At 42.9% G+C, this 16,640-nt stretch overlaps 1 protein-coding gene across 5 annotated transcripts in view; it reads right to left on the bottom strand.

The window, feature by feature from the left end:
* The window catches only part of OSBPL1A (oxysterol binding protein like 1A), a 137,672-nt gene extending 121,032 nt beyond the window's left edge, over window positions 1-16,640 (bottom strand). For 4 of the 5 annotated variants that reach the window (XM_067546477.1, XM_067546491.1, XM_067546486.1 and 1 more), the window contains exons 1-2: window positions 16,495-16,640; window positions 6,310-6,432 (exon numbers count right to left, since the gene is read on the bottom strand). In XM_067546477.1, the coding sequence (XP_067402578.1) occupies window positions 6,310-6,430 (121 nt within the window). In that variant the 5' untranslated portion in view covers window positions 6,431-6,432; window positions 16,495-16,640. Of the gene's footprint in view, window positions 1-6,309; window positions 6,433-16,494 lie in introns of those variants that run through there. The other variant, XM_067546501.1, reaches the window with a different exon arrangement.

The following is a 16,640-nucleotide window of genomic DNA, read 5'->3' as shown; positions in this document are numbered from 1 at the left end:
GTGCATCAAAACCTAGAACTTATTTGGACATGTATATGTGGCATTTATTTGATTTTCCTAACATTAACTGAGTATATTAGGAAAAATTGTCAATGCGGCCACCAGCAAGAGTTGGTGGCTGCACTTTGAGGCCACCAAAAAAAAATCATTGGGAGAACCACTGCTCTAGACTGCATGCAGAGAGCTCTGAAATAATCCTTGTGGAGAATAGGAAGTTCAGCACAATTTGGGCTAGAACTAGACCAAATTTTGATTTTGGTCATTACACAGATACTGTAATGGAATTAGTTGCCTTGGGAGCCTGACCTTTCAGTTTCTTACTTTATGTAAAATTTCCAAGTGAGAATATGATTGAAGAGAGTGTCTAATGCACTCATGATCTTAGCAGTGGACAATCAAATGAGAGGTCTAGCGACTGAAAGTGTGTCTGATTAAATTTAAGCTCTTTGCTAAAGATTACTGCACATAAGCAAGTCACATTGAAAGGCTGAGTAACATGTTAAACGCGAGTCACATGAGAGATGAAACTTTTGATGCGACTCCCACGTGGCCAGTTTTGCTTACAACTTTAGTTTCAGTTCAGATTTAGGCTAGTTACAATCCAATTGTTTATGTTTTCAGACCAGCTTGATATGGAAGACAGGCAACTCCCTACTTCAGGCTTTAAAAAGAGGTAACTACCTCAGCCAAGGCTGGAAGCAGACTGGTTAGTTATCAGTCATCCACCACTAAAGTCACAGCCCAGCAGGAGTAAGAGTTATATGTAATATTGGGGGTCCCAATATAAACCCACAAAAGCAAGCACAATTGTTAAATCTGCCTTTTTGTCTTGTTGGCACAAGATGTTGTGTCGGGTGGCTAAACTTACTGAACCCCCCTGCCCCCCTGGACTCCCCTCCCCGCTGGTAGAATCCTCTACCACCCTGCCACAGGGCAGAAGCTCCGGCTCCCCACCCCACTCTGGGTAGGCGGAGAATGGGTGGGGGCCTTACAGGGGGCTCTGTGAGCCGCACTTTAACTGTGAAAGGGTCACATGCTGTTTACAAGCCACAGTTTGGCCTCCCCTGCTATAGGTACCCTTTAACAAGGCATGGTAACCAGCTTATGTTACTAGGACTCGCGCATTATGCTGAATGTTTTGAACTTCCTACTCATTCTCCCTTACTACACTGATTTTTGTCTGTTACCATTTGACATTATGCTTCTCGAAGGGAAAAATATTCATTCCTCTAATACCAAGATATACTGCATTCCATATTGAATGCCACCAGCAAGTTGTATGTTAGTTTTGGAGCAACAACTATCAGCCACAACACACAGGAGCCTACTGAACAGAAGTGCAAGATGGGTGGATTTTTATTTTTTAAACTCAAGTGTTAAAAATAAAGTTTTATTTTCATTACCTAGAGCAGGATCATAATCATTGAGGGCAAGGAAGAAGAAAGAGCATAAAGGTTGCCAGAAGTAACACAGAAGCAATTGAAGTGGACATATAACATGAGCCCTGTAACAATCTGTCCTCTTTGGGTAGCTCTATATCATTTCCATCTAATCACTTGCTGATATGTTCAGTGTAGAACATAAATAAATGGACTGCTACAGCCTCTATTAAGACAGCATTAAACGTGCATCCAGTACACTTTATTACAAACCCTAACAAACATGACATCCAATGGCACAGAATTGGAACCTATGTGTGAGCATGCAGTCATTGCTAAGGCCCAAGGGCAGAATCTCTCACTTGAATTCCACATGTTGGTCAGCCTTTATCAGAGAGTTTAGCGCTCACCAAGGGGTAATCCAGCCTGATTTAAAAAAAAAAAAAAAGTAAAGGCAAATTGTGCTATAATAACTCAAATGCAGAAATAGAGTTACAACATATTGTTTTGAAACAAGCACATTGAAGTCCCAAATGCCAATAATACAAAGCCTTCATTTAAACTTAAAACCTGGGGAAAAACCCAAGACTTCATCTCCAGTCTGAGTAATTCCAAACACTCCTCCCCCTCCCCCCCCCATCTCACTTACTTCTACAAGTCACCCAACAGCATAATGTGTTAACCTAGAAAGTCTTCCTTCTTTGCACAAGAGTCATGGTTTCAGGAGTTCAAGGGCAAGAAGCAGGTAGAGTGAAAAGTTGTGTTTGTTAAGCAACCCACATTAATGATAATGGCCAAGGATATCAGACCAACTGCTTTCAAACACTGAAACACTAACTCCTCCTAGCAATTCAAATGAGGTTTCTTGTGCTGCCAACTTCTAGTTTTTGTTAGATATGTTCCTGCCAGTTCTACTGAAGAGCCATTCCTTTATAAGCTGTCTTGGCCCAGTTTAACTGGAGAATACACTCATCCAAGATATTTCAAGAAGCACTCCACTGTCCCCACATTTAGTGGGAGTATGGTATTCCTCTCTGCATAAATGTGCAAAGCTGATGACAAACATGAGCAGTATGGTCACACATCTAAATAACCACAACTAACGTTTCACAGCTATTTCCTTCAGAGCTTGGTGTATGAAAAATTACACCACAGGTTCTTAATGAAGCTGTTAAAGAGATCTAGTCAAAAAAATGACTATCTTGCAGGTATGTCAAAATGTTTTGCCATTACAACATTTTCTGAACTGCTTTATTGCTAGAGAACTGAATTTAAAAGCTGCTCACCGAACGCAGACTTTGTGTATTGCTCTGTAATGAGGCAAGCTCCCTTTCTCGCAATAGCACTGAAGTGAGATAATTATGTTGTGACGTGCAGCCAGTTTACATTCAGAACACAAGGGTAGCTTCCCCCCAGTGCTTTACAGTCACCTTTTGCTTGTCACAGGTGCCCAAAAATGTCAGCAAGACAGCAAAAGCACACCACCTAACAGCTGAGCTCCCCTCTCCAAGGATGGAACATTCACTTTCTCTCTTCATGAGAGAGCTTAGAGGCATTCATCCAAAGCTTCATAACTGGTCTTCAAGAGCACAAGGAGGAAGCCTGGAGCAGTTCTTGTCTACCCCTCTGTTTCCTGGAAGTCTGATGCATGAGGAAGCTACCAAGCACTCAAGTAATCAGCAGAGAGCTTCAAACGCAATGACAGGATTGTTTCCCATCCCACCTCCAGCAATCTGGAGGAAAGATGCATCATCAACCCCTTTATCCAAGAAGCTGTGATGCCGCAGCAGCAACTAGACACTCCAACTCAAATTGCGTTAGGACTCCTGTGACAAGACCCTGAAACAGATGAACCTGGAACTCACTCTCCTCCTTGTATCTCTACAGCTCCTATTGCCATATAAGAGAAAAGTATTGTCCAGTCTCCTCTCAAATGAAGGCGATTTGAGATTATTTCCCCAGCTCAACCTCACGCAGAACCATTTGGTTAACAGGCTCCTTGTTTTGTGCGTCTTTTGAAGAACTGCACTGCCTCCAGTTAGAGTTCCCTTTGCCAGTTCAATTTGTTCTGGTTATTAAGTCCTGCCTGCCTACTCACATGTGGGTTAGAGAGTGAGTATGAGAGAGAAGCACTTCATACTCCAGAAGTGATGGTTTGGGGAAATAGCCTGTTGTCTGTTCTAAAGTCTGAAACAGACTACAAAAAGAAGCTTGGCGTTCATGTAGTTTTTAGTGTAGCTTTATGGAATATTGACATCCTACTGAGGGATTTGTACAGAATAAGGGAAGGGGATTCTTAGCACTATTATAAAAGCTAAGTAATTTGTCACTTCTCTATCAAATAAGCCTCCCATAAGTAAACTTACTAAAAACCTATGGCTATTGTGCAGCATTTTTTGAGCCCTTTAAATTTAGTATCTGAAAGCTCTTGCTTGAGTTACTATAGTTTTCTCTATTGTAATGGTTGCATGTAAAATAATAAGGAAGCTAGCACAAATGGCCTTGGAGTGTCATGCTGCACTCATCTGAAGAGTTATGCCATTATAGCATGGATAAAACTGCTTCACAGAAGAGTGAGCCAAATTCACTGAGTGAAAGCTGTTGCAACTCCAGTGAAGTCAGCAATATGATACCAGAACTGAGGTAGGTCAGCAATGTTTTCATCAGCCATTTCAATTGTTTAGTGACATGTAGAGGCTGCTTAGTAACATGTAGCCCACCTGGTTATGAGGTGGTTTAGCAGAGCACGCAGGTGGGCAACAATGAAGACAGAGTTAAGATGATAATCCCAAGGCTGCCACACCTGCATATTAAACCTCTGTTTTTACAAGAGGAGCAGACATTACAAGGTGTCAAGAGGAAAACAAACCCTAGAACGGAAAACCCAAGCTCTCCTGGTCATCAATTCCTTTGAAGTTTTAACAGAAACATTACTTCTAATAATTTCTTATAAGCCACAATTCAAAATAGATCATCCTTCCTGTTTGCATTTTGTGCAAGTCACTACAGCAGCTACACAGTAGCTAAAAGGAAAGTAGAAACATAGGCAAATGGAAAGGCAATAACTGAACAATGAATTTCTGTACAGGCCACGAATGTCAGCAACACTTTCTCATTTACACGGAGATCATTTTGTTGAAATAAACAGAGGCAATGAGTACTTGGAGGGAGTGTGGAAGAAGTTTAAGGAGTCAAACCATGAAAGGAAAGCATTATTACAGATCAAGTTGATAGGAAAAAAGAGCATTGGATCAGAAGTTAAAGTTGTATCCCTTCTCCATCTCCTGTTTTAGACAGGAAGTTATATAAGGCAGGGAAGTTTTTAATAGATCAGCAGTGTCTAGAGCTTGATATTAGATATAGGTGCCAGGATGTTTACTGGCCAATGGATGTTGATTAGCCTATGAAAAAAATAAGCTGATCTCTCAGTCCATTTCCAATGGAACAAGTGTGCACTTCACAGAAGCGGCCCCACTTGGAATGATGGTATTGACAATCTCTGCAGAGACCAGGGACTGAACTAATATGGTACCTGAACCATCCTGAAGCAGGTCCTTCAAGAGAAGGGTTGATACACATTGGTATATCAAAGAGGGGTTGCTGGCCCAGCTACTACTGTCTGTTCAAGGGTAACTATAAATATTTCATTTTTCCAACCCTTCTCCTAAGGTGGAGTTTGCTGCAGACTTTGCAGGGCCTACTTTGTTTTTGTCCCACATTTTAATTCCAAAAATAAGGTAAGCATGTAAAATTTTTTTAACAATATTGCATCAGTCTCAATGTTCACACCTGAAAATAAGTAAGACTACCATGTCAATAGTGGACAGATACATGACTATAAAAGAGAAAGTTAATTCATAATGAGTAGCTGAGTCGTGGTATGTCTGTACACTTGTTATGATAAATCCAACTGAGGCAAGAACCTTTATGCTTAGTAGTCCATTTGTTTATGTACAATGAAAACTTACACCTATACTGTTTGCTTGAATTAGACGCAAGATCCTTCTTTAAGAGAGCTTCGCTTTTATCCTGCCACTAGTCTTAAAACAAAAAACCCTGTTATTTAAGCCATTTGTTATTCCCCTCTTCCCACCCAGGAGAGGGTGGAACAAATGAATATTCTCTTTTTGGAGATTAGCTCTTTGTTAGATATTTTACAGGTGGAGCCATTAATAAGTGAAGCATCCATGGCTCATTAATAGAGAGGAGAGGCAACATGGTGCAGGGGACAAAGCACTCAAGATATCTGGCTTTTATTGCTAGCACGGCAAGAGACTTGCTGTGTGACTATGGTCATGTCAATCACTTCACTTCTCTGAAGCCTCCATTTACTCTTCCAGCCTTTGTCTCATCCAATGAGACCATAAACTGTTGAGGTAGAAACTGACTTATACGTCTGTACAATGTATAACACAATGGGGCACCTAGTCCCAGTTGAGGTCTCCAGACCCTACTATAATGTTAACGCTACATTAACATCAGCTATTTACCCTCTTCCCCACCCCCTCCCATTCTAGAGTCCCGCTTACTCTGCCCAAGTTCTATAGTTCTACACTTACCTCCAACTTCTACAGATATCACACTTGAGAGGTAAGTCTATATATGAGATATAAGTGAAGTATTGACTTGGGGTGTGCTGTATTACAAAGATTAAAAAATACTAGATACAGACAAGCAGTTACAGCATAACATAACACGTTCAAGACTATTTAGGGCTTGTCCATCACTGGAAGCACTGGCACCACTCACTTCCACACTGAAGCCAAGAAACAATATACAATCCAACATACATGCACACAAAAATACTTTCCTGCAGTGTTAGAGTTTGTGGTTTTACCTTCTACAGTAAAATAAGGGGCCACTACATCATTTAAGATTTATAACCTTTTAAGTTAACTAGGCTCTTGTTTGAAGAGTTAGCCATACTAACCTTTGCAGTTGATGTCAACAACTACTTCTCCTTTGTCCATGGTTTCCAATAGTTGTCTAACCTCTTCACATTTTCCATTTCTAGCATCATGGAGAAGCTGCTGTTCTGCTTCTGTGCTCATCTCTATTAGATTAGAAATACAGACTATTAGTTGTTATAGCATCATTCTCTCTCCTCCCTCCCCCACCTCAGACAAAAAAGTTATAACCTAAGCATAACTTAATGCTAAGTTAAAACAGGATATATTGTAACTTTTGCATAATTTACACCAAGCAGTTACACCTCCATTTTAATTCACTTCACCATTTATTGCCGTTTTCCTTCTCATCCAGCTACTCACATTTAAATTTATAAAGCTTCCTTCACAGGGCAATTATCATAAGTTGTCAAGTTATTTTTTGGCCCCCCTACACCTGCATTAATCAAGCAAAGAATGTTATGTACTCAAACCATAATTTATACAGTATTTGGCTATGTACTCACGTAGGTTCATTTTGCTTGGGATACAAATATTTAGAATACTACAGACCACACTGATAAGGTCTAGATGACAGACTTACTGGCCACTTTCAGTTCAGATATCTCGCTATTGAGCTAAGAACACCATTGCCACAGATGTCATCAATTACTTTTCCTCTTTTTCCTTCATCCACCCCTTAGGGCTTTGAGATAACAAAAGTAGTTTATACTGTTTAGTCTGAGTGCTTGGCTGGGGGTTAATAGGAGGCCTTTTAGCAATGGAAATCAACTGGAGAACAGAGCCAGTTAGCCTTTGTGGGGAGACTGCATGGAAATTCCAACTGTCCATTGGCTGCCTGAGGTGACAGGAAGGATGAGCCATTGAAATAAGCATCCACAAGAGATTTAATCCTTTATTTTAATAAGGCACATCAGTGTAAGGTGAACTAAAATTGAGACTGCTCAGCACTGTTGGGTTCTATTTTAGAGGGTCTTCTATTACTAAGATTGTCTGACTGTTGTACAGTAGAACATCAGAGGTACAAACACCTGGGGAATGGAGGTTGTTTGCAACTCTGAAATGTTCCTTACTCTAAACAAAATGTTACAGCTGTTTTCAAAAGTTTACAATTGAACATTAACTTAATACAGCTTTGAAACTTTACTATATAGAAGAAAAATTCTGCTTTTAACCATCTTTCACTTAAATGAAAGAAGCACAGAAAGTTATCTTACCTTGTCAAATATATATTTTTTTAAACTTGCACTTTTTTTTTGGTAGTTTACATTTAACACAGTACTGTACTGAATTTGATTTTTTTTTTTTTTTTTGAGGGGGGGAAGGGGTTTCTGCTGCTGCCTGATTAAGTACTTCGGTTCCAAATGAAGTGTGTGGTTGACCAGTCAGTTTGTAACTCTGGTGTTCGTAACTGAGGTTCTACTGTTTGTACTCTTAGGACCCCAAAAGTGACAATAGCATGATGCTAACCCAATGGAAGAATTTACGCAATTGTGTAGGCAAGTGACAGTATCATTTGCTCAAGTTCCTCTCTTATTGTTGCCTTTTTGTTCTTATATAGACTAAATCTTGTGTATCTGCTGTCGTCACATGCACACATCCCATGAATTAGATACAGGAAAATGTGTTTCTGGCTTACTGTTTACAACAAACTGCCTCAAGCACAACTCAAAACTACCTGCAAGACATCCGCAAATCATAAGTGAAGTGTGACTCCTTTGAAAAGAGTCAGGGAGCAGCTTCTATAAAATAGCCCATAAAGAGCTGTTCTTTTGCAATGTGCAGTAAGTTACTGTTGCCAAGAGTATCAGCAGACTAACAGGTTGGCAAAGGATAGAAGCCAGGTCTTGACAAGTCCACTAGACACATGAAGGTTTTGCTTCTGCAGGATTCAGCATAGGCAATCCTTGCATTAAGTGAAACTTTTTGCCTCTATGGTTGCAAAGAGATTTCCATGTGTTAACTGAATTTACAATTCATCATTAGTTTTCCAGCAGTTCTGCTACTTCTCATAATTGCACTTTGCTGCTTGGGAAAGCCAACAGGACTGATCAGTTACACAGCAGTTATTCAGAGTTTTGTAAGCAGTGTTCAGAGTAGATTGAAACAGGAGGAAGCTCTCACTGCACCAGCCAAAGAGGAGGGACAGCAATAGAGGACCATAGCCAGAGAAGACATTCCCCTTTGCCTGGAGCATGGGAGCCACCCATGGGGAAGGATCCAGAAAGAGGAAGGCTAGGAGAGTGGAGGATAAACTGTGAAAGTAAAACCACACACCTTGCACCACCCTAAGAAGCTGGGGAAACATGCAGTAGCAGAGGTAAGCCTCCCAAAGATTCTGGTTTTGAAGGGGGGAGAGGAACACCTGAGGGGGAAGGAGGAATCTTTAGGTTTAATCAAAAGCCTCCTCGCCAAAAGCCAGCATGGACGATTGAGCATCCACCTCTCCCAAGCAGAGTCCAGGAAGAGCAACCAGACTGAAATCCCAGGAGGCTGGGATTGCAAGGATGAATTGGTGCATAGCTTGTCTTCTTGGAAAGACATTGCCACTGGACCTTGCTATCGGGACTCAGCCATTCCTCATCTTTTATGTCTATCTTTGACTAACAGGTTTCTGGTTATCTTCAGCCCTTGGAACCAGTCTTTCTTGAAAGAGACCTCTTCAGTAAGGTGGCATTCTTTACTTTGTCTTTGAGAACTAATACAGCTGCAGAGTTTCTGTATCCATTAAACACATGCTAGTTGTGCAACACCCATAATACTAGAAACTGAGTTACAAAATTGACTTTCTACAGGCCAGGAACTCAAGCATATGCCAGTCAAATACAGACAATTTATCAATTCCATCACACCAGACTATGAGTTGTGCCACAGACACAAATCTGCCAAACACAGAGAACAGGTACTTACACAAGTAACAGTGGACAAGTATATTAGGAATACCCAAACCATGACAGAGAATGAACAAAAAACCTTATTTTAAGTCAAGAAAATATGAGTGAAGTATGACCAATTAACCTGGAACACTGCTTTTCCACGTATGGAACGTGATGCCTTTCCTGGTCGCTCCCAGAATGCAGTGGGAAGCTAAGAGGAGACAGCCATAAGGAGGGAAATCTCTTATGGAGAAGTCAGCAGAATGAAAGAGCAGGAAAGCCACCTGCCCAAAACTAAGTCTGTTCTTCCGGAAGACTCAATCCATTTAAAGTCAGAGGAACATTCCATTGTAACGTTTATATCACAACATTGCATCATTTGCCAACATCGCTTGCTGACAGTATGCAGACATTGCAGAGCACTTTCAACATAAAGTGGAACAGCAGAGTCGCAACATTTGACACTACATCTTCCCTTTCCCTGCTTTCAGACTACTTGAAAGGGAACCCCGTAAATGCTCCATTTGCTCAGCACTCCTCTGTTTATGCAGCACCAAAGTTGGTGCTCTTTTGATCAGCACTCTGCTAACAGCCAACAGTGGTGTTACAAGACCTGTTTGAGAACCAGGAAAGCTGTGGAGCCATGTAAGGTCTGAGGCCTTGTTTTTCTGGCAAAGGTTAGACATTGTTCTTGGGCTAAGCAGTAGCGGCTATATTAGGAGAGGCAGCCACCATAAGCTAAGTAGCAGGTAGTCACATCTTCATTCTCCTGAAACTACTTCAAGACAATGGAATATCAGGCTGTTAAGAAAGTGATACCGTCCTAATAGTATCTAGCACCATCAGATAAAGAAACAGATCTTAAGATGCTTAAAGAAAACTTTTCTTTGATAGCATTCTGTCTGGAAAGGAATCACTCCGTCATGAGGGTCGCAGCAGCTACCTGGGGGATGACATGGGCACTGAGTCCTATGAAGGATCTTCCTCCTCCTTCTCCTGGCTCTATGGGGCAGCCTCAGGTCCCCTGTGGGAAACCAGTGCCCGCCAGCCGATCACAGAGGCAGTGTCCTACGTCCCGACCAGGACAGAGGCCGAGAGGGACGGTGTTGCCTACCAGCAGGTTTGCTGGGACCACCCCTGCTCCACCCCTCCTGCAGGTGGAGGCGCCAGGCCATCCATCCCCTGCCCTGAGGAGGGCTGGGGGGAGCCGTGGTGGTGGACTCCTGGCGCTTCCTGCCCCTCTGGCTGCAGCTGCTGCTCTTTGGGGCTGGCGGCCTTCCTGGCCTACACGTACTGTGACCTGCAGGGCAGCGCCGACAACAACCCCTTCACCCTCCACCACGAGGAGTGAGCCTGGCCCTAGACCCCTGCCTCCCGTTGTGGCCCTGCCCAGCTCCCTCTCCCCTTCCTGCTGAGAGATGGTTAGTGAGGCTGGGGTCCCTGCTGGCGCCTGGCCCGTTTATGTAGGGCCTATGCAAAGTGCCTCCCAGCTCTGCTGTGCCCTGTGCCTAGCCAGGAGTGGTGGTATTTCTACCCCAGCTCCCCCTAGGGGGAGGGATCCCCTACATACTCCAACCTCTGCCCTAAACCAGGGTCATCTCTGCCCCCTCCAAGTCCATGATGGTGGGGGGGGAAGAGGGGAGAGACATGGACACAGTCTCACAGGGGGTAAAATAGTAGCAAAGTGCTGTTTTTTACCTTTACTTTTGTAATTGGCTTGGGAGGGCTGTTGGCTCCATTGCTGCATTTTCCTAGCAAAGGGGCATTTTTCCTTTGAAAAAATCAAACCAGGCATGCAGAAGACGGTCAATAAAGCTGCAACTTTTGGGGTTTGTTTTTTTTTAAAAACAGCTGTGACTAAAATCTACACTTTTATTGTTTTGTCTTTATGGCACCCACTTCTCTATTACTTATCTGAATTATTTCTGTCTGGTTCTTTGATTGTTACTGTCTGTTGCATAATTAAGCATGTACTATTTAAATCAATTAAGGTAGTGGGATATGATTGGTTAAAGAACAGTTTCATAATGGGCTAGGATTGGTGTTTTGTAGTACTTTAGTTTAAAATGATCGGTTGAGGTACAGCTAAGCAGGACTCAAGTTTCACTATATAAACTGAGGTCTAAAAGGAAGTTCTTTGGAACCTAACTCCAGGACACAGCCCAAGATCAGAGCTGGTAGATCTCAACACCCTACCAACCATACTGTGCAGAAACTGGAATCTCCAGATAATCTAATCCTGACTGGCCACCAGGAGAAGTTTGTCTGCCTTATTGAGAGTGGTGAGCATTGTATGCTTAGCGTGTGTATTCTGTTTTGGTAATTGCTAATAAATAGAGAATAAGGATATTACTGTGTAAGGTTCTGCAAACCCACAGAGAATTACACCCAGAGCCTTACAGCCTAGGAATGGGTGACCCTGAGCCCTAGAGTGTGATTTGGGTAAGGGTAGGTGCCTTTCCCCCTGGAGCCCTACGGATTGGAAAAGGGTGGGGGTGCCTTAACCGGGTTAGGCCTTGAGCCCTATGGATTGGGGTAAAAGTGGAGTGCCCTAGTGTGTGGATAACAGCCATCAGGCAAGGACCACTTGTCTAGGAGACGCTGACATTAGAATTCAGAGAGTTAGTAAATCAAGATTTAAACAAAATCTCAAAGTAAACAGTTTCTGCTCTTGCAACACGATACACTGGAAGAGCAATAAATATACTGTGCTGAAGCTAAACAAGATTTGTTTACTCAGGTACTTCACTATCTAATTGCTTTTTTCTCCTCCTAGAATGAGCTTTATTATTTATTTGTATTATTGAAGCACCTATAGCCCCAGTGTAAAATATGTACTTGTGCAGAAGAATGCGAAATGACTATTTATTAGTCATAGTAATTGAAGAGATTATTTATATGGAAATTTTTTACACATTTGAGTGAATCTGCGTGTGGTCACTCTTCCAATTTAAGATTTGAGCTAAATCTGAACTAAAGAAATGTATTCAGTTTAGTATGCATGCCCACAAAACAATTTATGAAAAGGGACTTAGAATACACACCCCATTCGAAAACATGAGAGCAAAAAGAGTAACAGTCAATAAAACTTACAGGCATCATGAATTTAAATTCAACCCTGAAATTCCCAGGGCAAGGGAAGGCATGGAAGGAGAGAGTGTTGTCCTTCCCAAACCCTCCTCAGCAAGTTTAGCAGTTGTGAGAAAGTGCCACAGTGACAGTCCTGGATACTGAAGTTCTCTTAATCTACAGATCAGCCTGGCAGGAGTACTACTGAAGACTTCCGTATAATGCTCCACCTGATTGCCTTATCCCTTACCTGAAAAGACCACTTTTAAGGGACAAAGGGGAATTTGTGTTCCATTCAATCCTCTCCTGAAGCCACCAAAATGCCAGCCAGTAGGTGTTTAATGTGCACACTTACTTACATCAATGTTGAGCCCACTCACATCCAGAGAAAGTCTTTGAATGATGGCAGTTTAAGTCTTGTTTACACTGGAGAATTGTGCCACATAAAAGTGAAGTGTTATTACTGGCCCGTGTGTACCTGTCATATTACAGGGAGTTCATGCCACCAATCCTATTTTGCTTGCATTTATCCCCACAGACACTGCAAATGCATTACCTTCTGGAAACGTATCCCACATTTCATGGCACTATGTGCATCATCCTGTGGGATACTAATATGCCCTTGAAGAGAGCTGCATTGCAAGACAGTTGTAATACTCAAATTAGATAGGCAATGCTTCTTATCTACACTAGCAACTCTTATTACAAGAGCACTGGCTAAGGACTAACATTTAGAAGTTGCACGCAGCAAGGCACATAGATGGTATAAAGCACAACTTAAAGTCTGAAGCAAATCTATGTATTGCTACTCCGAATATTACAGGCCAATAATTTATTTAACACCATTGTAGCCAAGGTTGCAGTCCTACACCAAGTGGTTTAGTGGTGAAAAAGCTCCATATTCCTCAAACCATCCAGCCACCTGAAGGCTAAAGTCCAGCTAAAACTGGAGGACTGATTCATAGTTTGTTTAATTTGGATTTACACAGCAAGAATAATTTGTAAATTATAAAACTTGTAATTAAGTCTTAAATAGTTCCCCCTACCTGCCACTGCAACACCTACCAACCAGAGAACCAAACTACTAGCCAGGGTGAAATATGTATGAACAGCTATGCCTGTCCACAACTCCCATCATACTACCAACAATTTAAAGGAATAAGACAGTTGTGTACTATCATTCATTGTAATATTGCCCATCAATGCAAAAGAGTGTTTGAATGCTAGTAGTCAGTATTCAGTAAAGGTATTTGTCAAAGAGTAATGCAATAGTAGTTTTATATGTTAATATTGGAAGAATTTGTCAGATTAAATTTAACAGATCAGTGGCACACATCAAATGTTCTATCTAATACTACTCAAACACTCCTATTTATAAAATGTTTTATTTTTGTAGTTCTTCTTAAGACACAGAATGGCTTGTTTTCCCTGTGTTGTCTTCAGTGCCTGTTTCCTACTCTTGCTCCTACACCTCTTCATTGCATTTCTCTCAGCTTACTAAGTGTGTGTCTAGTCTTCTCCCACACAAGTCTCTTTATGAACACAAGATTTCTAACTTATCCTATCCACAAACCTGATTTAGAAGTTTTACCAGACACATAACCAGAGGAGTAAGCATAGTACCTGCAGATAGATATGAATGATGGCTATCCCTGTCCTGGGACAATCAACAAGTGAGAAACCAAATTTTTCTCCCATTCCCCTCTAGCTGCTGGGAAAGGCAGGGTGCTCACCATGGATTCTGGATCTGGGTGCCATTGCTCATATCAGCCACCTGCTCATAGGAAGGGGAAAAGAATTATGCTTTTGGTTTGAGCCCTTTTCTAGGCTTGGGCTGTCTGCCAGCTGCAAACTGCTTTCTTCTACTTTATAGCATCAGTAAGGAGGCCTGTAGGAGAGGGAGACATCTCAAATCTACTTCACCCACCTCCCAGTTCATTTTTGGGTCCTCCTCAATGAAGTGATCCTGCGCTTGCCCCTACTGATATTTAGAGTTTTCCAGAAGCATTACATGTAGTTTGAACACCAACCGGATTCTTTTCTGTTTCACAGCTACTGTTCAGAACTCTGTGGACAGCATTGGAAGATGACAAAAATCTGGTTGTTTTTCACCCTACTGCAGCTTGACAAGACTATGAGCAGCATGGAAGCTGGCCATTCTCACACAAAGGGTCTGACCCAGTAACCACAAGTTATGGGAAGCTTTACATTTACACCATTGGGCAGTGACCCTAAAATCAGATTATACTGATTTACACTTGGGTGGGTAGATACACACACACACACACACACACACACACACACACACACACACACACACACACACACACACACACACACACACACACACCACTGAATCTTCGAAGAGAGAGAGAGTTACGTGAAAGTTAAAGTTCTGCAGAATTTGATGGCACTCACCTACTGCCCATGCTTTAATAGAGAACAAACAGAAGTAGTCTAACACATAGATGCTCTAGAGCTGCTACAGTTGCTATTAGGAATGCAATGGAGAGACATTGGAAGTGTCCAAATATAGCAAACAATGTGTTCAGTCTCAAATTAAAGGATCTAAAATCCAGAGATATGCACTTTCATAGCACAGTCTGAGAATAATCTGAGTCTCCACACACCTGTCAGGCTATATAGAAATTACTTCATCCACATCTGAAGCATAAGTAACCTGGGTGAGAACAAGGCACCTCTTTGACAGCAATCACACGGACTTTGGCCAGGATATTTAGGGAAATCCATACTCTCAAAGATCTAGTGCTCTTTTCATACATAACCAGGATGCTGCACATCTCTGCTGGAAGATTGTTCCTCACTCAGAAGGGTCAGCACACTGACCTAAGGTACTGGCGTTCAGGATAGACTCCAAGGGAAGAGTGCTACCTACTGAAGTCATCAGCACTAACCCATGCAGAAAGTGGAAAGCAGTGGGTCTTAATTCACAGTCCAGTCAGCACACAGCTGAGGCCCATGTGACATCCTCAGGGCCATACAAGTAGTATATATTATATATATATATATGGTGTGGATGAGGCCCACATAACACATAGAGCTGCGAATGTGGCCCAGAATGGTAAATAGGTTGAGAACCACTGCTCTAAAGAATAGCCAAGAATCTGACCAGCTGTACTACAGTTAACACAATTAATTAAGATCACAGCAAAAATAATACCTAATTCTTACATAGTCCTTTTCATCAGATCTCAAAGGGCTTTAAAAAGGTCAATACCATTATCACATTTTACAGATGGGTACACTGAGGCACAGAGAAGTAAAGTGAGTTGCTTGAGGTCACCCAGCTGGCTAATGACAGAGCAGAAGGTAGTATACTTGCAAGGAAGTTCAGAACTGTGGCTGCAGATGGTGATTTTTGGAAGATTAGCAAATTCACAGATCACATTAGCTGCAACACACACACGCATGTTCAAGGCTGGATAATGGACTGTTATGCCTCAAACACCAGCAACAGCTGCCAACCTCCATCCTTACAGCTCTCCACTCAACAGGCACGTAATCCCTATTGTTTGAGCTGTACAGCGAGGGGAGAGGAGGGGAGGGAATCACTTGAACTGTACATTCACTTTACTTTGTGTGTGCGCGCGAGTGCAGGGGCTAGCTCGACACAGCAGTCTGCCTAATTCCTGAGGGCCTGACCATCAAGTAACCAGTTTAGATTTTTTTTAATGATAGCGAGTCTTATGATTTGACAGACCAAGACCGCTTCACGTGGTGCCGCATCCTCTCTCGCCACTATAAACGAACAGTCTGTTAACCAGCAGTCTGTTGCAATCATTCGAAGGGGAGGGTATATGCTTCCTATTGCAAAGGAACAAGGCTTAGCCTTTGGGGGCAGCTCTCCAGCTGGTAAAGATGTCCACGGAACTACGCAAACTGGGCACCCGATGGCTGGCTGGAGGTAGCCAGCGGTGATGGAAATTCAGCCACGCACACCTGGCTGGGGGCAGGCGCTTGCTCTGCTCTGCGGAGCCCCCGGGAGGATTCACCAAAGCAGCGCCTTGGAGAGGGCAGCAAATGGCCCTCAGAGCCAACCCGCCCCTCCACTTTCACCAAGCTCCGCGCAGCGCCGGGCTCCGCAGCACCCTGCACGAAGGGGGCTCAGCGCTGCGATGCAACATCTTCTGCTGCCCCCCACCCCGCCCACGCAGGGCCAGAGAGGGCCACGGGCTGGGACGCGACTGGTGCAGCAGCAGCAGCCGTGCACCCCGCCTAGCAAGCCCCCGGCCGCCCGCTCACCGCTGTAGACAGACAGGCAGGCAGGCTCCCTCGCGCAGCCACCGCTACCTCTCCTTCCAGGACCAAGAGGAATCCCCACAGCTTCGCGCGCTGCCCTCCTGATTTCCTTTATAATCAACCACCCCGCACGTGACCGGCCGGGGCTC

Source organism: Emydura macquarii, unplaced genomic scaffold (genome assembly GCF_026122565.2).
Source record: "Emydura macquarii macquarii isolate MOO-44397 ecotype Brisbane River unplaced genomic scaffold, CSIRO-AGI_Emac_v2 contig_212, whole genome shotgun sequence".
NCBI lineage: Eukaryota > Metazoa > Chordata > Testudines > Chelidae > Emydura > Emydura macquarii.
The sequence above is the reverse complement of the archived record's forward strand: the minus strand, read 5'-3'. Positions and strand labels throughout refer to the sequence as shown.